This window comes from Anolis sagrei, chromosome 1 (assembly GCF_037176765.1).
Source record: "Anolis sagrei isolate rAnoSag1 chromosome 1, rAnoSag1.mat, whole genome shotgun sequence".
NCBI lineage: Eukaryota > Metazoa > Chordata > Lepidosauria > Squamata > Dactyloidae > Anolis > Anolis sagrei.
This window is the reverse complement of record NC_090021.1, coordinates 263,210,958-263,232,724: the sequence shown is the minus strand read 5'-3', so window position 1 is coordinate 263,232,724 and position 21,767 is coordinate 263,210,958. Positions and strand designations below refer to the sequence as shown.

The following is a 21,767-nucleotide window of genomic DNA, read 5'->3' as shown; positions in this document are numbered from 1 at the left end:
TGCTTCTGCCTGACTTCTGGCATTGAAGTCTCAAATTTTATTGTAGAAATTTCGAGTATTCTAATTAAGTAGCTTTGGAAGAAATCAAAGTGGTTGGAAATAAAATATTTAGATGGTGCCATTGAGAATAAAACCAAAAGCAAAGGCATTTAACCCTGAAACTTTTCACACTAGACAGTTACAGCACCAAGATTACACTTTGTGGCAACATCTTATGGAATCTTGGGATTTGTAGTTTTGGCAGAGACATTTAGAACACTCATTTCGAGCCAAGTATTGCTGTACAAAATGAGTTGTCTATCTTGGCTCTTAAATAACCATATTTGCTTATGGATGCCCACATAAGGAACCAACCAGATGTGTACGGGGAGTGGCAAATGCTTCTCTATAGCAAGGCAGTATCCTGACATGTTTGAAAGAGATTGTGTTGAGAGTAGACCATTTCTGAAAAAGCCTCCCTGAATTCCATTGTATTAAATCATTTCTTACCATTGTCCAATATTCAATTACTGTGCAAAGTTTCTGAATGTAAGATGGCACCTCAGCTCCAGGGATTTCTGAATGAGATCAGGATGAGAATCACATATTGTTCTTGTTGGACTGTGACTGAGCATTCCTCATTGTTAGCTATACTGCTGGGATTTGCATTTTGACAAAATTCGAAGGACCACTTAATTCTTTCCAAACTAGATCTATTTCAATATTGCTTCATACTGTACTTGAATAAAGAAAATACTTTGGTCACCTTGAAGGATTATCTATAGCAGGAACTGAAGAGAAATGTGTCCAGTTGATTCTGTAGGACTTTTTAATAGCTTTGGATGTAATTGACAGTAGTATCCATCAGGGCTTTCTCTTTTGAATAAAGGCAGAAGGCACTGTTTTAAGTCTGAAAGGGTGGGTGAGAAGGAAATACCAGATTTTAAGTGTGTGTATGTGTTTTCTTTCATTGCCATTATTCAGTTGTACTGTGTGTAACCACATTTTATGAGAAATATGTGCCATATGTCAATTATGGTAAATGGTAATTTTAATTAAGGACCCTTTCACATTACATAGTTATAGTATCAAGATTCCATTAAATGCCATGGAAACATCCTATGAAATCCCAGGTCTTGTAGCTTAGGTCAGTGTAGCTAAGAATTCCCATTCTCAGAGCTACCACAAACCCCAGCTTTCCATAGGATGGAGCCATGGCTGTTAAAAGTGGAATCACAGTTACAATTGTGTCATATGAACCCCCCCCCCCAGTTATATACATGTGATTATTAATAAAGAGAATATTTATTCACCTGTGTATCCACATATGTGCATAGACACAAAATGGTTTTCTTAGTGGACTTGATATTCTAATATTTAAAACTCATGTGGTATAAAGGTTAGAAGACTGAACTGCACAGATCCTGGTTCTTTTCTCCACTGAGCCATGAAACCCACTAAGTTACCTGGAAAAAATGTGATCTGATTAAAAATAAAATCGCAGGAAATGAGCCACTCATATTTTTGCTATAGTTCATTGTCCAGGAAATATAACCTATGTAAACACTGAATTCAAGCCAGAATAGTTCATTTAAGGAGGAGGAAAGAATACATGAAACGTGTGAGAAAAAGCTTTGAAATATAGGTATGATCACTGTGTCATAGAGGAAGGAGGGAGGGAAGCGGGAAGGAAGGGAAGAGATTGTTTACACAGGAAGAGGCTTGAAGGGATGTATTAATATAATCGGAGAGTGATGTAGAGGCCCATGTCAGCAGAACATCCTCCATGGACCAAGTGACCTTTTTCCTGCACAGCTGCCGTCATTTGTATGTCTTTTCCAACAAAATCAATTCTATTTCCCACTCAAGACTTTCTCTTTCTTTTCACGTATAAATAGATGCATTGAAAACACCTTTTGGAAATACAGTCCATGTTTTGTAATATCTTCCTATTTCCTGTTTTGATCTTAAACAGTGGAAAACAAAACAAACAGTACAAAACAAAAAGATCAACCTGCCAAGTACTGTTTCAGATATATAGGCCTTTCACTCCATGCATCTGAGGAAACTGACTCAGGGTGCATATACCGTTTGGTACCACTTTAACTGCCATGGCTCAGTGGAATAATGGGAGTAGCAGTGCTCACAAAGCCACGAATCCCAGGATTCCATAGCTTTAGCCATGGCAGTTAAAGTGGTGTCAAACTGCAGTAATTCTATACTGTCGATGTACCCCATGTCTATGAAAGCTTATGCTACCAAAATTGTTTTCTTGTTTAGTCTCTAAGATGCTACAAGATTCCTTTTCATATTGATATTCCAGAGTAACACCATTATTAAGTCTTTGGAACACCAATCCTTCAGGTTCAGAATTAACACTGTCTGCCTGAAAGTTTGGGGAGGGGCACACAAATTTTAATTATTTATTTTTCTATCACTGGATATGGATGCAAAGACGATGGATTTTAATTAGAACATTTGCCATGCTCAGTTACAGATTCTTAAGTAATGAGCTACATTAAATCATTATAATCACATGATTACATATGCTGCTCAGTGGTATAATTGTGGAGTGGCCCATGTTTCATTAAATATATGGGTTCATAAAAGATGGTGAACTGATATTTCATATGAGGGATCTAGTGGTTTACAATATTTTTCTCAATAAAGAATCTTTTTGCAAAGAATGACATCTGAAATGAATGCTACGTGTGATATTGGAAAGAGTGTGTATAAGTCTCGTGCTTTGAATTTTGGAGAGAAGTGTGAGATGGCTAAAGATGGTCTATTATGAGGGGATGCAGCTCTGGTTTTATGGATCAGTTTGCTTCCAATGCACAGTACTTGCATAATTGTAAATCCTAGACACCCTAATACTAGGGAGTAAACTCTTCACATCTCAATCCAGTATTGTGACTGACCATATTCTCTGGGGCAGGGCTTCTTGAACTTTTTCCACTCATGACCACTTTCCACCTGAGAACTTTTTTGTGACCCCTTTCTGCCTAAGAACCTTTTATGTGACCCCAGGTATATAGGTATATAAAATTGGTATACAATAAAATCTTTACTGATAATAAATCAGCATTTGCAGGTTTGGCTAAACTGGCTAGTTTTCCTTTTGATGGGGTACAGCCAAAGCAATTTATTGAGGGTTCATTGTAAACACTGGACAACAGATGTATGTACATGTCTAAAATGGCCACAAGGTGATATTAAGAAAACTTGCCAAATTTTTCAGAACCCTAACATTGAGCTAAAAGAACCCAAATTGGGATCAGGACCCAGAGATTAAGTAGCAGTGCTTGACTTTGTTTATCTGGGTATTTTGAATTTCAGCTTCCAGAAGCCCTAGTCAACTGGACCAACAGCCAGGAATTCTGGAAGCTGAGATACATCTAAAAAAACAACAACATTTGAGTACCATTGCCATAGAGTAGTGTTTCTTAAACTCTGCTCCTCCAGGTGTTTTGGACTTTAGCTCCCAGAAATTCTAGCCAGTTTACTAGCTGCAAGAAATAGTGGAAGCTGAAGTCCAAAACATCTGGAGGAGCAGAATTGCTCTAGGGCAGTGGTTCTCAACCTGTGGATCCCAGGTGTTTTGGCCTACAACTCCCAGAAATCCCAGTCAGTTTACCAGTGGTTAGGATTTCTGGGAATTGAAGTCCAAAACACCTGGGGACCCACAGGTTGAAAACCACTGCTCTAGGGTAATAGCTACCAACTTGTGTTCCTCCAGGTGTTTTGGACTTTCTCTCCCAGAAGCCCAGGACAGCCTGGCTCATAGTCAGGAATTCTGAGAGATGAATTCCAAAACATATGGAGGAACAAAGATTAGGAACTATTTCACTAATCGATTCAGCTGTTTAAAATTCAAAAGATAATTTTTCAAGTACTGCTCTGAATACAGCAGGATTCTCCTCAGTAGATTAATATTTGATTGCACTACAACTAAATAGTTGCTTTCTTCCGAAGAAGATTATTACACCCTGGAACATTATCCCTCAACTTCTTCCCACCCAAGGAAATGTGGACTTCCAGCATTTTTATAGTGAAAATGTTTGTTTCCATATAGAGATGAGGTCTGTGTATGCGGAGTGAATTTGAATTTACATTCTGCACCCCTTTATGACACCACAATTCTTTGCCTCTTTCTCAAAAGCCATTTTGCAATTTATGGAACAATTTATGGACATTTGATTATGTATTTAACTAAAGTATAAAATGATAAATCCCATCAATTTTAGAATCAGAGCTAGTAAAAATTCCTATTTTGAACTACAGTTCCCAAAAACCTGTCACCATAGTCACCAACCGTACTGGCTGGGGGATTCTGAGAGTTGTAGTCCAAATAGAAACATTTCCAGCAACACTATTAAACAGTTACATTTGGATTAGAAGGCCAACAGTTTTAACCAGGACTGTATCTGTTACATTTGTCTTCTCTTACAGGGTGTTCGGTGCAGCTATACTACTGACCTCTACGCTCAATATGTTAATCCCATCTGCAGCTCGAGTGCATTATGGATTTGTCATCTTTGTTAGGATCTTGCAAGGTCTTGTTGAGGTATGGGACAGAATGACTAATTCTTCAGCATTAACTACAACAGGAGAAAGGTCTTGCACCTCATTATGCCCCTTGACATGACAACCTTTGTCTGTTCTAGCATCTGGTTTTGCACTACTTCTGTTCTTAAGAAATGACCTTGCAGGACTTCCAGATAACCATGCATAACGGCTGCATGTGAATGTATTGCTTGGAATTCTTTCTGATGTTAGGAAAAAGCATGTTTAGGAAACAAGATGTCTGCCTTATTCCACTCATCCTTGGCCCTGTCCCCAGCCCCTAAGATAGATTCAAGGGAAGTGGGTATAACCAAATAACAGAGAGTACAAAAGTTTTTGCTCAATGCTAGAATCATGGGACTTATATTTTTGCAAGATTTTTAGTCTCCCCTGACAATGAAGGCTGGTGCCTCACCAAATGATAACTCCCATGATTTTATAGTATTGAGCAATGGTAGGTAAAGTAATGTCAAACCATATTAATTTTACAGTATAGATACAAACTTTGTGATTCCCGAGGGAGACTTTCATCTCTGGCCACAATTAGCACTTACATGCCAACTTCTGTTGATAGTAGCCATGTACCACTTACAGTTGGTGTAATTTTTGAGGAAAGTTTGGAAATGACTTATTTTGGATCTCCTCTCACATTTTCCTGGAATGGTAGCGAGTCTCTCTTATTTCCAGTCTTACTATCATCACCTTCTTAGGGCAGTACAAAATCTGACAAATTTCCACTATTCAGAATCATATGGAGAGCCTCAACTCACAGTTGCTTTTCATAGGAGAAGTTCTATATTGATGAAGGTGGAGCAATATTTACCCAGACTATCTGGAACCCTGAATAAGGTTATTCTTATGACCAGCTTATTGAAATAAATAGAGGTATTCTTATGAATGTCCCCAAATTCATATAGCATATGATATAACTGATTATTCCTGATACTATTTCATTTTACATTAGCTATGGGAAGTAAAAACTAAGTAACCTATTCCACAGGGTGTAACGTATCCAGCTTGCCATGGTATATGGAGCAAATGGGCACCTCCTTTGGAGAGAAGTAGACTGGCAACTACTTCTTTCTGTGGTAAGTAATAACTGTTTTACTTTTTGTTTTCTCTTACATGTGCTAAGTAATAATTTAAGTATTTCCAAGTATCCATATACTAGGATATGATTCAACAAAGTATTTTTAGATTTTAGATGGCTACTGAACTTTGACATTGTTCTTTCTGAATGATGTTCTGTCCCCTTGTGTGATGATTTTACATGGTAAAATTTACTTTTGGTAAAATTTCTGAAATGATCTAGTCATAGAATCATAGAATCATGGAGCTGCAAGAGACCTCATGGGCCATCCAGTCCAACCCCCTGCCAAGAAGCAGGAAAATTGCATTCAAACCACCCCCGACAGATGGCCATCCAGACTCTGTTTAAAAGCCTCCAAAGAAGGAGCCTCCACCACAGTCCAGGGCAGAGAGTTCCACTGCTGAACAGCTCTCACAGTCACGAAGTTCTTCCTAATGTTCAGATGGAATCTCCTTTCTTGTAGTTTGAAGCCATTGTTCCGTGTCCTAGTCTCCAGGACAGCAGAAAACAGGCTTGCTCCCTCCTCCTTATGACTTCCTCTCACATACTTATACATGGCTATTATGTCTCCTCTCAGCCTTTTCTTCTTCAGTCTGAACATTCCCAGCTCTTTAAGCTGCTCCTCATAGGGCTTGCTCTCCAGACCCTTGATAATTTCATTTGCCCTCCTCTGGACACATTCCAGCTTGTCAACCTGTCAGTCTACTTGTTAGGTTGTCAGTCTACTTCTTTGTATAGAAAAACTCTGAGAAAACATGCATCCGAACACCTCTGCACATAATTATTTTATATATTACTTAGGGTAATAAAATATGTAATTGCTTTAATTTAAAACACACATTAGATAGCTTTTAGAAACATAATAGTTTTCAAACCATTTGAAAGGTAAAAATATTTCTGACGATAATATAAAAGGAAAAAAAATGTCCAGAAATCTGCAAAACCTTTTATGTCTTAATGCCTTGATGCCACATGTTCTGAACAATGGATTGAAACTGATTTTTATAGTAGTGTCATCTTATTTCAAAAAAATTCATTTTGTTCTTCTTTCCCAGGTTCCTATGCTGGTGCTGTCATTGCCATGCCATTGGCCGGGATTTTAGTGCAATATACTGGATGGTCTTCTGTCTTCTATGTGTATGGTACGATATATTTTATTCTTCTTATTTCATCGTTTCATAACTATAGCTTTATTTGATGTTTAGACAACATTGATATTCATACAAATATTTCATATTTTTAGAATGATGCATCTGGAAAATAATCATATTAGGTGGCAGGTGATCAGTACTATTATGTTTATGTCTGTTTTATGTTAAGTTGGTCAATCAACACAGAGACAGTTGTCACTGATTTAATTGATCTCTTCTTATTGAACTATTGTTAGTATTTATAGTTCATTAGATTGAGGTCAATCCATTCATTTCACTGATTAAACAATCCCAGTGTCAGCAGCATGTGAGGGAGCCGATTTTAGCATCCCCCCCCCCCCACACACACACACACTTTTGAGACAGTATTATTAAGATGTCCCTAGCCACAGAAACTATTCCAGACCATTTCCTCTACAACTGGATCTAATTCCTTGATGACCAACATGACTGCTACATAGATGGTCCCATATGTTAAGGGCAAATCTAGTGAATTTTGAGTCCTTTAAGTAGCTCAACACAGAGAACACATAATATATAATTAAATACCATATTCATATTATGCTTTGAAAGTGCAATAAATACTCACTTCATATACATAGGTCCTACTGAAATACTATATTCCTGCTGGTGGAACAGCAGTATTCAGTGGAAGAAGGAGTAGACAACTTATTTTGGTGAATCACTGTCATACTAGTGCCATTGTCACACATAATGTTGCACTAGATGTATCTTTGGTCTGATCCAACATGTTTTTTCTTATATTCTTATTCTCTTAATAGTTCTGGATCCCAGGGAACAAAAATATTTATCTCTTACACATGCACTCATACTTTTTGGGTATTGTATAATAGGCCTATTCAGTTCACAGTAGTATAAAAACAGAATTCTACAAATTTAACCTATATCTTACTGCTAGTCTTAACTAGATTGGATCCATTCAGTCATTTAGATTTATCTACCGGTTGGATCATCCTTCAACAATTCATTGAATGGGTCTATTCTAGTTGGGACTAACCAACCAGTCATGTAAATACACAATCTTGGATAGTACACAACTATTTGGCAGTGTTTAAAATGTACAAATGTTTTCACTAGGCTTGGTTGATCCAGTTCGTTAATTTCTTATCTCGTTATTAATTCGTTAAATAATTACCTTTAGAAGCGATATTGACGCGTTTTGGTAACCCGGAAGTGTTTTTGCCATATCAAAGCCATGTCTGCCATCTTCCTTACGACTTCCGCCAGTGAATCGTAAATGCTGGGGGCGTGGCCTTCAGGAACAGCTGTTCTTACCCACACCCACCTCCTTCCTCTTTGCATTGGCAGCTTTGCGAGGTGGGCGTGGCTACCTCCCTGGCGACAAGCGGTGATGCGGAACAGCTGGGCATAGCCCCGCCCACCTCGCAAAGCCCACCTCGCAAAGCTGCCAATGCAAAGAGGAAGGAGGTGGGCGTGGCCAAGCACCAGGCATGTAGCCGGGGGGGGGGGGGGGGCTTGAGGGGCTTCAGCCCCCCCCCCGAAATTCTCATGGTGGTTCACGAAAAGGCCTTACTGGTGCATTATTTAAACTGTTATGTTTATTCATATCATGATCTGATCACCATACTCAATATATCCCATATGCATGGGGGTATTGGGGTAATGATACAAAAGGTTTGCTAGGCTAGACCCTCTTTCACTCAGACTCAGCCCCCCCGAAATTCAGCCCCCCCCCAAAACTCACCCCCCCAAACTCCCCCCCTGAAAAAAATTCAGCCCTCCCCCCGAAACGAAATCCTGGCTACGGGCCTGCCAAGCACAGCGCTCCTTGGAGGCCTCGCTCCCAGCATCCTCCAAGGAGCACTGTGCTTGGCCACGCCCACCTCTCCCTTCGACAGCTTGCCAGGGAAGAAAAAGAAAGGTGAGAGATTTTTAAAGCGTTAGTTTTAAAATCTCCAAGGAGCGCTGTGCTTGGTCGCTGGGGGCAAGGCTTCCAAGGAGGGCTGTGCTTGGGCATGCCCACCTCTCCCTTCTGCATGGAAACTTGCCTCAAGGGAAGGAAGGGAAACTGCGAGATTTTAATGGTTCTAGAGGGAGGGAAGGGCCCTTCCATTAACGAAACAAAGGAAACGATTCGTATTTCCTGGTATTTCCGATCTTTTTTTAAAGAAAATTTTGGAAATAATTTAAAAATCGAACCAAATACGAAACGAGTTTAGAACCATTTTTTTTCTTGATCAAGCAAGCCTAGTATTCGCCATGAGGAACCCCCAGTGGTGCAGTGGGTTAAACTGCTGAGCTGTTCAACTTGCTGACTAAAAGGTTGGAGGTTTGTTTTCCTCAATCCTAGATGAGGAAAATGCAAAGCAAATCCAGATTTTTTCCCCCTCTAACCAACATTATGCCTTAAAGTTATGATTTTAGAGATAGACATGGACCACAATTCTACATGTATTTGATAGGACATAACACTTACTAGGAGCCCCTGGTGGCTTGCTGATCGAAAGATCGGCAATTAAAATCCAGGGATGGGGTGAGCTCCCACTGTTAGCCCCAGTTTCTGCCAACCTAACAGTTTGAAAACATGCAAATACGAGTAGATCAATGGTTAAAAGGAAAGAGTAAATGGAAAACCCAGCATTTTATAAAAGCGCCATTCCCTGGAATAAACAACAACAAAATATTCTTTACCTGCCTGTGAAAAGACAGCAAGGAGGGTCCCAGTTTACTTTTCTGAGAAGGGACTTTCAGAGCATCAGATTGTAGAGATTGCTCTTCTGATCTTTTACTAACTCATCAGAGATTCGAGAGAGTAAAGCCAGTTATTTGGGCCATCTGCCACTCTCACATTATTCCAACCATCTTCCATGCATCTACAGAAGCTCAGTTATTCTGAAGTGTGTGTTTCATTGGTTTAGTTAAGCAAACAAACAAACATCAAAGCTGTCAGGTAGCTTTAAAATATGTATGTTTTACAATATGTCATAAATTAAATTGTTAATTCTAGCTAGAGAAGATGCATTTAATGAAATTTAAATAACTGTCAACTTCTAAGTTCCCATTGCTTCAACAATAGGTTTCTACTCTAGTTGGAGCAATAATTGGATGGAGGCCAATTTTTTTTTAAAAAGACTAAATGGTTTTGATTTATAAGGTAAAGAAAGAAGCCTATAAAGTTCTTTGAGCGATAGCAGTCATTATGTTCCATTGATTTTTTTTATTCCTTTAAAAATCTTCTTATTACAATAGATTAAAAAAAGAAAAGAAAATAGGTCTAAAACAGTGGAGACTGGGTTATTTATACTGTACTAATTAATGCTGCTCATTTGCACATGCCACCTGCTGAATGTCACAGACCAAAACTCCGGTCTGTTGCCAGGGATATGTCAGTGAGACAAGATGTTAAGCACATCTGCTCCTACCTTGCTATGAAGAGAGATGCACAGCCTCCACATTAGCACAAAAGTGTGTGACACTGTCAGACAGAGCTCCACTGCTCCACTCTGATGAAATGAATATTTTTGGCACAATGATCTCTCTTAAAGATGGAGAAAATGTTTTATTTATAATTAAATGTAGTGAAGACAAAGTGTCTCACTGTTTTAGAATGTGCATTTCTGTTTGTATTCTGAGATGAAGAAATAAGGGAGCAGAAGGGAAAAGAGAGAGTTATAACAAGCTGGGGTGCAAGAGGTACATTGTAAGTGCATGAGCAGTAGAGATACTAGAGTTGGCATCAACCAGTGTTGTAACCTGTGGTGTCACCTACATGGACCTTCTCCAATACTAGATCATACCACAGTATTGGAGTGAAAATACCAAAAAATGCAACAAAATTGGTGACTATAAATTGGTGACTATGAAGACAACAGTTCATGCTTGTAAAGCGTGCAGCTGAAACCATGTGATTGAAAGCATTACTGCAAGTGGGTCATAATGGCAGCTCTTGACTAGAGCACATGTACATTCGAAGGCTAAAAAATAAATTGGTATAGAATTTTGGTTTTCTAAGTATATTGATATATGTAAACTGGGCTTACCAGTTTTTGTGGTTACATCTAACAGCAAAGATAGAGAGATAGAGAAACAAATTTGTACTGAAACACTGCACTACAATTTAATCAACATTTATTATTGTAAATAATATAGAAGGAATAGTGGGGAAGGGAGAATGTAATGAGGAAAGAGGGGGAAAGGAGGAATCAAAGGGCAAGAAGCAAGAGCCAGATACATTGTGATGGTGTTCAGCAAGGCAAGGGAGGAAGTACAAGAGAAATGTAGAGTGCAAAAACCAGAAGAGGAATGTAATGTGAGGAAAAGTGAAGAAGCAAGAAAGAGAAGTAGGGGAGTAAGGTGAGGACTGGAATGCAAGAAAGCAAGACATATGAGGGTAGTGAGAGAGAGTTGTGTGAATACTGGTTTACTGAAGAACATTGGTGCCCCAAGGTCATATGATACATGCCATAACAAAGTTCAGATTTTAAGTTGGATCTGAATATTCCTAGTCCCAAACTATAAACATTATTCTCCATACTGGTCTTGATTTCAGCTGGTGTCATCAAGGCAGGCATCACAGGGGCAGAGAGGCTAAAACCTGTGATAAGTTGCAAAACAACTTGAGGTGTCCAAACAATGCCTCAGGTTCATCTGGATTAATCCAAAGTAAATTGGGACTTCCTGGATTGAAAAAAAGAACACCTCAACAGATCTGGACCTTACTGAAAAGTCTGGATCTGTTGAAGTGTTGTGCCTGTGGGAATTGATTCTCAGGACTGCCCTCCTTAATCCTGAGGGCCAATCCCCATTGCCCAGTTCTTTAGGCTCTAATAGCTTGAAGCAGCAGGATGACACCCCCCCCCCCAGCTTTTCCCTGAAAACTTATCAGAGAAGCCTGGTTACATCCTTGGGCCCCTTGGAGAAATCATCCGACACATCAAAAAGAAGTGTCAGAAAGTTTGGAGAGGGGAGGGGGAAAATCCCCTCTCTCTTTACCAAAGCTCCCAGCCCCCTCCAGTAAGTTTACAGGGAAAAGTGGGGCGGGGGGGGGGGGGGAGGAGGTCTGGCTAGATGACTTCCCAGGTCAACCCAGAAGGGCATATAGCCACCTCCTCCTGGGAAAAACTGAGACTTAGGCCCATGGTATGACCTAAATCATGAAAGGGATCGAGATTTTAAATCCCATTTCCTTTCTTGATGTGGGCCTATGGAAGGGCCTTAAGGGACATCCCAGCTTGTCATTTGCTCCACAATGGAGCTGAAGTAGATGTTCAATATTAACATGTTTGGGGGGAAGGGGAGGATCTATAACTCTGTTCTCTCTGAGATCATTTAATGGCATTCAGAAGAGCATTTGCTCTGTCATGGAAGAGTATCAGAAGAATATGCATGCATGTGGGAAGGTGTGTGTGTGGAGGGGGAGGGATAGCAGCTGCCATGGACTTAGCTACCAAGGACTCTGGGCCACCTGTTCCATCTGCACTATGGACAATCTGCCTTTGAGAAAGCAGGCAACACCATAAAGAACCATAGGGTAACAACCATACAGTTGTTACAGTAGCAGATTTCATATGTCATAAAAGAGCAGCATTGTTTTAACAATTTACATTGATATTATTGGGTTATTTTACTGACAGAAATAAGTGCTTCTGGGGTATTGTTTGGCACTGGGTACTCTGAACTTTCACCTGTGACATTTTGCTGCTATACCTATTGGGCTGACATAGAGCATAAGAAAGATAAGAGCTTTTGGGTGTGATCTCTATAAGGAAAGTAACATAAAATGTCAATATCCATGTGAAATGCCCGTCCCTTTGTGTGATCTTTCTTCGGAGGATTTCAGCATAAATTAATCTTTTCTTTCTATATTTGACAGGGAGCTTTGGCATTTTCTGGTACATGTTTTGGCTTTTAGTTTCATATGAGAGTCCTGCAAAACATCCAACAATTTCAGATGAAGAGCGCAGATATATAGAAGAGAGCATTGGAGAGAGTGCCAATCTTTTAGGAGCAATGGAAGTAAGGACTGTATTACCATTTGAATTTCTGTGCCTTCACATCTGGGGGTGGTGAAATGAAATTAGACCATCAGCTTCAGTGGATGAACTGAAAATAAATATTGTCTTTACAATATATGTACCATCTAAATCCTTGGCTATATTGAAAAAAGAAGGAGGGGAGGAGATGCTTTTGCGAGTACCACTTTACTCAGTGAACAAGGGGAAGTTCAGGTAGCAGTGTCAAAAAACAAAACTGTGAAGTAATTTAAAACTGCGAAAGGTAATGTTATAATTTCTATGAGTAAAATAAAAAATACTAGAGATTTTGAACATATTTTTACTATGTTCCATACACACATGTCCACTACTTTGTGTTTTTCTGCGATGTCCTGGTTTTCCAAATGCTTACACGCTTTCAGATTGTTCTTATAAATGCAAGTGGAACAAACCACATGAAAAAATGCACACATCCAGAACTATTTGCTGACTCAAAGTCTGAGATAATTTGCATAATGACTCATCAAAAATGCATGAAATCTGATGAAACACTGCTTCTTTTATTTCAGAAATACAAGACTCCATGGAGAAAATTTTTTACTTCTATGCCTGTCTATGCAATAATTGTGGCAAACTTCTGTCGAAGTTGGACTTTCTACCTGCTGCTTATTAGTCAGCCAGCTTACTTTGAAGAGGTGTTTGGGTTTGAAATAAGCAAGGTACTTCAGTGACAGAGCAAATGGAGTCAGCTAATTGTAGAGCTTTATACATAGATGCCAGTGGTTCCTATGACAAGGGTACAGTGAATCTGGACTGGATGATAGTTCAGTGTTGGTTGGTTGTTGTGATTTTCTTTATCCCATATTTCCTCCCAAGATAGACTGACAGTAGATTATAAATTAATATGATTCCAATATAATAAAATATGTAAACAGTCAACATTCAAATAATCTTTTTCTTTAAAACATTGCATTCTATAAGCCTGCCTGAATAAGTAAGTTTTTGCCGCTCAGGGGAAAGACACTAAGAAGGGGTCATACTAGCCTCATAGGTAGAAAGTTCTAAGATCAAGGGGAGGCCACTGAGAAGGTACTATCTCATATTCCTACTAGCCAGGCCTATGAAAGGATTGTAATGCGGAAATTATCAATGGTGCTGAAACTAGCCTTAAAATATGTTCGGCACTTCGGATAGCAGGACAAAATATAGGTGGATTAAAATATTCCTTTGCGATTTTCCCCAGCAATAATATAAAAATAGGTGATATATATGTCTATTGAAGTGGATGAATCCAAATTCTAATTAATATTTTGTCTAAACAAGAGGAAAGCATAGATTGCTCTACAAGAGAGTCATGATGCTGTTCAGTAAACTTAATCCGAAGGCACTTTTATCTTCTTGCAATTTTACTATACCAGCCTCATGCAATAAAGTCTTTAGTTATTGCAAGAGAAGTGTGGAGAACACAGATAGATTTGGTTTACTCTTCTTAATTCAGAACAACATATGTACAATATGATCAGTTGCACCAACTCTCATGCTGTCCTTTTGGAGAGATTTAAAATGGTATTTCTTCTGTCCATATGAGAGACCTTCATTCAGCAGCTAAGAAGAAAATCAGTTTCTCTCTTCTTCTCTCTGCACATGCATAGCTCGAGCCTGAACAAAAATTGCAACAGTATCCAAAAGTCCCAGGCTCAATTATCACCTGTGTATTGCACAACCAATCAGTTTCAAGCATCTAATTTTACAGTTGATACACACACACTAACTGATTCCCACACACACTAACTGATCCCTTGAATGCTCCAAAAAAAGAGTGGTGAAATTATGCCCCGCAGGCTGTACACAACCATTTAAAGAGGAAACTTTGATCCTTGTTTCTCAGACCTTTTCTCAAGTATCTAAAAATCTGGATTCCTATTTTTTCTACACTATTGCTATCGAGATGTCACTTCTTTTTTTAAAAAAATTCTGTAAGCTCGGGTACATGGTTGAATTATTGTTTTCTTCCCCTTGCTCTTAAATGCCTGGTAGCTTTGATTATAAATGTTTTTTGTTCTAATTTTAGGTGGGAATGTTGTCTGCAGTGCCACATTTAGTGATGACTATTATTGTGCCCATTGGGGGTCAAATTGCAGACTATTTAAGAAGCAAACAAATTCTTTCAACCACTACTGTGCGAAAAATAATGAACTGTGGAGGTAAGCCATTGCGGATTATGAAAAGATTCAAAACATATTTTGAGATCCTTATAGTATAAGATTCCCAGATAACAATCCACAACTACATGCACTTTTGCTTTAGGACTTTATCACGCTAGCCTATTGTCTCATCGTGTTCTTTAAATGAATGGGAACATCCCATGCCTTGCCACAAGTGTGCAAGATCAGTCTTCCTCACAGTTTTGCATCCTATTTGTGTTTCCCATACAGGTTGCTTGCAGAGTGTGGTGTTTTTTTTTTCTATTTTCTCTTCCACTCCCTATTTTCCCACAATTTGCAGTCACACAGTTTCAGTGTTCTTGGGAGACTTTCTTTTGTTTCACAGTATTGGGACTACAGTATTGGGACTACACTGGAATGGAATTATTGCACAAGGAACAGTGACAGAAGAACAATGTTGGATTTGTTGATTGGGCTTTTCCCATCAATGTCATGACACAATCCAGACACAATTTAAATGCAATGCAATTACAAGAGAGTCATGATGCTGTGCTTAATCCGAAGGCACTTTTATCTTCTTCTAATTGCACTATACCAGCCTCATGCAATAAAGTCTAGTTATTGCAAGAGAAGTGTGGAGAACACAGATAGATAGATAGATAGATCTGTTTTAACCTTTAATGATTTTCTAGGATCAAGTAGGTATTCAAAAATAGAAAAAAAAAACCAGCTAAAATGTTCATTTTCTATATATCTAAAAGTTTGGTTGTTTTTTTCCATTTCTTGGCTACATTTTCTTAGAAATTCACAATACTCCAGTGTGGTAAGAAGGAGTAATGCAGTTTTGAGAAATATTTATTTATTTACGACATTTATATGCTGCCCTTCTCACCCCGAAGGGGACTCAGAGCGGCTTACAAGTAAAAAGTAAATACAATATATTATGATCATAGCACAATATTAATATTATATATTGCATTGTACTATAACATTATAATGTAATATTATTAGTAATATTACATTTAATATAAAATATATAATTATAATATCATTGTATTAGTAGTATATTGTATTACATTATAATATTATCAATGTTATATGTTTATATATTATATTATATTATATTGTATTGTATTGTATTGTATTATATTATATTATATTATATTATATTATATTATATTATATTATATTATAAGCACAGTGCAGGAGACAAGATGGAACTGCCTTCCTGGCCTCTCTCTTCATTCTGATCTCAGAGCAGCAGTTGGTTCTGGAGGGGGGGCTCCTAACTGATGACACCGTGCACAATATTACTAGATTTTACATTATATTACATCATATCCCATCTTATTATATCACATATTAACACAACAAACATATTTATAACAACAGTATTTCTCCTTCCTGCAATAACTGAATTGTGTGAAAAGATTGAATTTATAAGAAAGACCTGGCCACTTGCCTTATAATATGCCAATGCTGTTGCTTGAGGAGAGAAATAGTCAAGACACAATTTCTTCATACAATTGACTGTCACAGTAATCCAGAACGTTTCCATAGAAGAGAATGAAGGTTTGTTGGAGGCATACTGTATGAATCAAGCCAGAGGAATTGGGGGGGGGGATGCCAAATTGGCTCCTCTGGATTACTGAGACAGTCATTGTAATTGTTCCATCTTCTGAATACTGTATACACAAATCCCAGAAAGTAATTGAAGGGTAAAACAGAAATATTCAAATACATAAATTTATTTATTTTTATTTGTCGTGTCAGGACAGCCAGTCAAATTATATTACATTTCTAACAGAACAAAGCAAACAAACAGACAAAATACAAAAATTGTGAGTTTGGTAGTTGATTAAATGTCCTTTGACCAGTATCTGGCCACTTGGAGTGCTTCTGGTGTTGCTGCAAGAAGGTCCTCCATTGTGCGTGTGGCAGGGCTCAGGTTGCATTGCAGCAGGTGGTCAGTGGTTTGCAAATACATACATAACATGTCTCCCATGCCAGTGGGAAAGGTCAGTGAACTAATTAAGTTTGTATTTCATCATTGCCTTTCTTAAGCAGATGGAATGCATCAATCTGTGTATATGTCTGTCTGTTTAGCTGCCTATAGTTTTACTAGATATTGAAGGACAATTAACAAGTTTCATTTTTTTTTATTCCCAAGGTTTTGGCATGGAAGCAACTCTTCTCTTGGTGGTTGGATATTCTCATACCAGAGGTGTGGCTATTTCCTTCTTAGTGCTTGCTGTGGGTTTCAGTGGATTTGCTATATCAGGTAAGTTACTTTTTAAAACTGATACCACTATTTCATCACAATAAACAAAAACAAGAACTGACCAAGCATAAGCTTGCAAACAAGACTAAGTGAAAGTTAAAAAACAAATAACATCTGTGAAAAGGCAAATCAAGATGAACAAACAAATGAAAAGAATGCACCAGCTGAATAGTTTATAAACATATTTTTGTGCTGCAGGATTCAACGTTAACCACTTAGATATTGCCCCAAGATATGCCAGCATCTTAATGGGGATATCAAATGGAGTTGGTACATTGTCTGGAATGGTGTGTCCAATAATTGTTGGAGCAATGACAAAGAACAAGGCAAGTTTAATCACATTACAGTTTTCAAATAGCCGGGAATAATTCTTGAGGGGTGGGGGGAGATTAATGTTGTACCGGTTAAAAGAATAAATTCAGATTATGTTCTCACTATAGCAAAGGTCAATTAATATTAACTTTTCCATAATGGTGATATCATTCTATCCTTGAAAAAGGTCTATAGGTTTTCTTATTAACCAATGTTTAATACATTAATGATGGAGCCACCGGTGGCGCAGTGGGTTAAACCCCTGTGCTGGCAGGACTGAAGACCGACAGGTCACAGGTTCGAATCCGGGGAGAGGCGGATGAGCTCCCTCTATCAGCTCCAGCTCCTCATGCAGGGACATGAGAGAAGCCTCCCACAAGGATGATAAAAACATCAAATCATCCAGGCTTCCCCTGGGCAATGTCCTTACAGACGGCCAATTCTCTCACACCAGGAGTCACTCCTGACATGACAAAAAAAATACATTAATGGATTAACCAATAAAACAGAGTTTTTGTAGATTTTCTTACTATATTTTATTGTCTAAACTACATTTTTCAACTCCCTCAACTACAAAGATTTCCTTCACCAAGTTCCAACAGAGGTAATAGCTGGTAGACTAAGATTACATTGTACTGCTGAAGGAAAACAGATGACAGGTTAAAGTGTGAATTTTGCCATGTCTTTAAAGCAAAAATATAAGTGTTAATGCTAATTTAAACGATAATTAAGATGATAATATAAGATCTACAGTATGGATGGACAACCACATCCCTTCAGAAGTTTTAAGTCTGCAATTAAAACCAGTCCTGTTCAGTGCAACCAAAGCTGATGGTCGATGGAAGCTGAAGAGCCGCATTAGATCTGGAATAAAAATATTTAAAGTTCAGAGAAATGCTCAGAGTCATTCTGATACCTAGATCTTTTTTTTTTCATAGACACGTGAAGAGTGGCAGTATGTCTTTCTTATAGCTGCTTTGGTCCATTATGGGGGAGTCATATTCTATGGCATATTTGCTTCTGGAGAGAAACAGCCATGGGCAGACCCAGAACAGACAAGTGATGAAAAATGTGGCTTCATTCATGAAGATGAACTTGATGAAGAAACAGGGGACATTACTCAGAATTATGTAAATTATGGTACCACTAAATCTTACGGTGCTATGACCCAGGTCAATGGTGGTTGGCCAAATGGTTGGGAGAAGAAAGAAGAATTTGTACAAGAAGAAGCACAAGACTCATATAGCTATAAGGAAGGAGATGATTATTCATAACAGCCTATATTGGATATATTTTGTAGTGTTTGTGATTTATTCATTGTGATTGTTTGCACCCCTCTCACACACAAATGTGGTATAAACATGTAAACACATATCAGTCAAGACAGTCTTACTGTAAAAACCTAAAAAGCATTCAAGTGCAATCTGTATGAGTTTGTGACATCTCATCACTTCCATTTGGATGTCTCCATTCTATAGAGTTTTAAGAGTTAATCTGGTCAAATTTACAAAGGAAACTAGGTACTTGCAGTATATATGAGTTGAAGGCTCATAACTAAGGATCAAAGCACAACTACCAACAAAGTTGGGACATCAACTATTCCGTTTAAAAAGCCAAATCTACTTGATTGTTTAAAATGCACTTACATATTTGTTACACCATATTGAAAGAGGTCATAAAATTGATTGTGTGAAGTTATCCATGTTTACTTGGTACAATGTAAGCCAATGTATGGTTGATCAACAACCAGGATTTCTTAGAGAATAAGCTTCTGTTTTACATTCCCAATTCAGTTTCCTTTTAAGAGAGTTGAATTGGGACTTCACAGAACAATTTAAGATATAATGTATAGTTATTGTGATTATATGCTGCAGGCTACTCTGTGATAGATGATTTAACTGGTTGTTTTTCCTGAATGTTTTAAGGCACAAATACTTTATTTCTATTATCTATGACTCGTACAACTATTGTATGTGTCATGTTCTTCCCTACATATGCCAACCAGTACAACCTTGCATTTAGTCTGACCTAACGTACAAAATGTTAAATAACATTCAAAATTAAGGAATATTGATGTACTCATTGCCTGAAGTTAATTCCTGGCCATTAGTTTCAAATCAATCCAAAGAAAAATATCCTGCAAAAAACTAGTAGCCCTTGAACAAACTGGATGTATTCCTTTTGAAGCCAGTTTTGAAATAAATGCAAGAAAGGGACAAGAAACTTGTTTAATTTTGGATAGTTTTTTGTTAAATATTTTCGGATATTGTGCCACGATTATATAAATAAAGTCATAGTTTATTGAAGATACTGTATAATTATAGAAAATAGTACTATTTTAAAGATTTCTGAATTTTAAAAAGTGTATTTGTCTTTCAAATAATAAATAGAATTATAAATGGGCACTGAATATGAGCAAGAATCTTCATGGTGAGCCAAAAGTAGCATATAACCAGGTCTGGGTGTAGGAAGGGTATAAATTCTACAATGGTCAAGTACAATTTGGATTCATTGAGATCAATGGAAGCCATTGGTTTTATAGTCAGTGGACTGCAGTTTTTGCCTTGATCAAGAATTCTGTTTGTTACACTGAAAGGGCCTCCTGGAGCATGTTCATCCTTCTGTGTGGATGGACTTCCTATAGTCATAGAAGTGCTCAAGAAGCCTGAGAAAATAGAAGTTATTTAGCAAAGCCTTGTGTTTCTGAAGTATAATTTGGAAAGAGTTGCAATGTTAGTGTACCAAGCAATAAGTGTCATGTACTCCTGAGTGCATGCTCTTTTAATCTCTTTGTTACTGTCACTACAGAGCTTGTTATAGATCCATGGAAGAGTTGGGATAATATTAAACAATACAAAACAGACCAGACCAGTCATCAATGAACTTCTTTATAAGATCAAACTACTTAATGCTCTAACAAGTTTCCATTTCCCAACTCCAATGAAACAACCATCATTATATGTTAGAGAGCCATTTTGGATTTTTTTGATCTGCTCCTTGTATTCTGCTAGTATTTTAAGGCCCTGCTACTGCAATAAACAACTCATCATGGGTTGTTGTTTTTCTTCTTCTTTCTTCTTTTATTAAATAATAATGAAATTAATAAAGCAAACCATACTTTGACCTGGAGAAACAAATCAATTATATATTTTGCTTTGTGCCTCAGAGTGATGTAAAATGTGGCCATAGCTTTTGCTGTGAGAAGACGTGGACTGTGTCACTTTCGTTGCTGCAAAAAAAGTGTTAATAAATGCTCTATTTATCCTTTTATATATAAAAAAGCATTTTGTGATTTCTTCAGAAATATCCTACTTGAACTAGTTCTCTTACCAGTTTACCATAATGATGTAGTTCACACAGTACCCCATAACCTGAAGACTGATGGAAACCTCCTTGGTCCACAGCTAGAGAACACTTACTTAAATCTACTGGGAGCGGGGGGAGGGGGAGGGAGGAGAGAAGTGACTATCCCATCTCAAAGTGACCGGACAGATCATCAGAGTGCTGTAATGAAGATTTAGCAAGATGATGACAGAACTGGTAGGTGAAGCAACATCTTCTCATATCATGGAGTCCTTAATGATTTTCCCACCATAACACCAAAAGGGACAGCCATCTCAGGCAGTAGATGCAGGAGTAGGGAGGAACTAACAGCACACCTCAGTTGTTCCCCCTTTTCTCTCTCTTAGGTCCCTTCCACATGCTGAATAAAATCCCACATTATCTGCTTTGAAATGGAATATATGGCAGTGTGATCTCAGATAACCCAGTTTAAAGCAGATATTGAGGGATTTTCTTCCTTGATATTCTGAGTTATATGGATGTGTGGAAGGGCCCTCAGAAATGTGGCTCCTGGTCTATCTTATGCACACTGAATTACACTGCTGCATTCAGGTTTAGAAAAAGATGCTATCCCATTAGCAGTTATAAGATAAGACTCAGATGCTAATCCAAGCAGCTATTGCACCTAGAATGAAGGATCGTTATCCTTTAATTTTGGTAGCAAAGTGTTTTGGACCAATATTATTTTAAAGAAATCCTGCATATAATCTGTCAATCCAAATTCAATCCATCATGTATATGAGAGTTTTAGATCCCCTCTGGTTCTTGACAACTCCAGGCAGGTAGCAAAAGATTTATTGAGGTGCCCAGGTAGGGCAATCTCTGGTTTTTGGCTTTCTAGACCAATAGTCATATCAGAATGGAAACCGGCAGTGATTAGAATATTTTTATGTAATCTCCCCTAGA

General features: G+C 38.0%; 1 protein-coding gene across 1 annotated transcript in view; it reads left to right on the top strand.

The window, feature by feature from the left end:
- SLC17A6 (solute carrier family 17 member 6) overlaps window positions 1-20,794 on the top strand; it is a 53,771-nt gene extending 32,977 nt beyond the window's left edge. The window contains exons 4-12 of the mRNA XM_060765819.2: window positions 4,432-4,546; window positions 5,546-5,633; window positions 6,691-6,777; window positions 12,641-12,783; window positions 13,331-13,480; window positions 14,833-14,965; window positions 17,097-17,207; window positions 17,406-17,533; window positions 18,458-20,794. Coding sequence (XP_060621802.1) covers window positions 4,432-4,546; window positions 5,546-5,633; window positions 6,691-6,777; window positions 12,641-12,783; window positions 13,331-13,480; window positions 14,833-14,965; window positions 17,097-17,207; window positions 17,406-17,533; window positions 18,458-18,793 — 1,291 coding nt within the window. The 3' untranslated portion in view covers window positions 18,794-20,794. The remainder of the gene's footprint in view (window positions 1-4,431; window positions 4,547-5,545; window positions 5,634-6,690; window positions 6,778-12,640; window positions 12,784-13,330; window positions 13,481-14,832; window positions 14,966-17,096; window positions 17,208-17,405; window positions 17,534-18,457) is intronic.
- The last annotated feature ends 973 nt before the right edge of the window (window positions 20,795-21,767 follow it).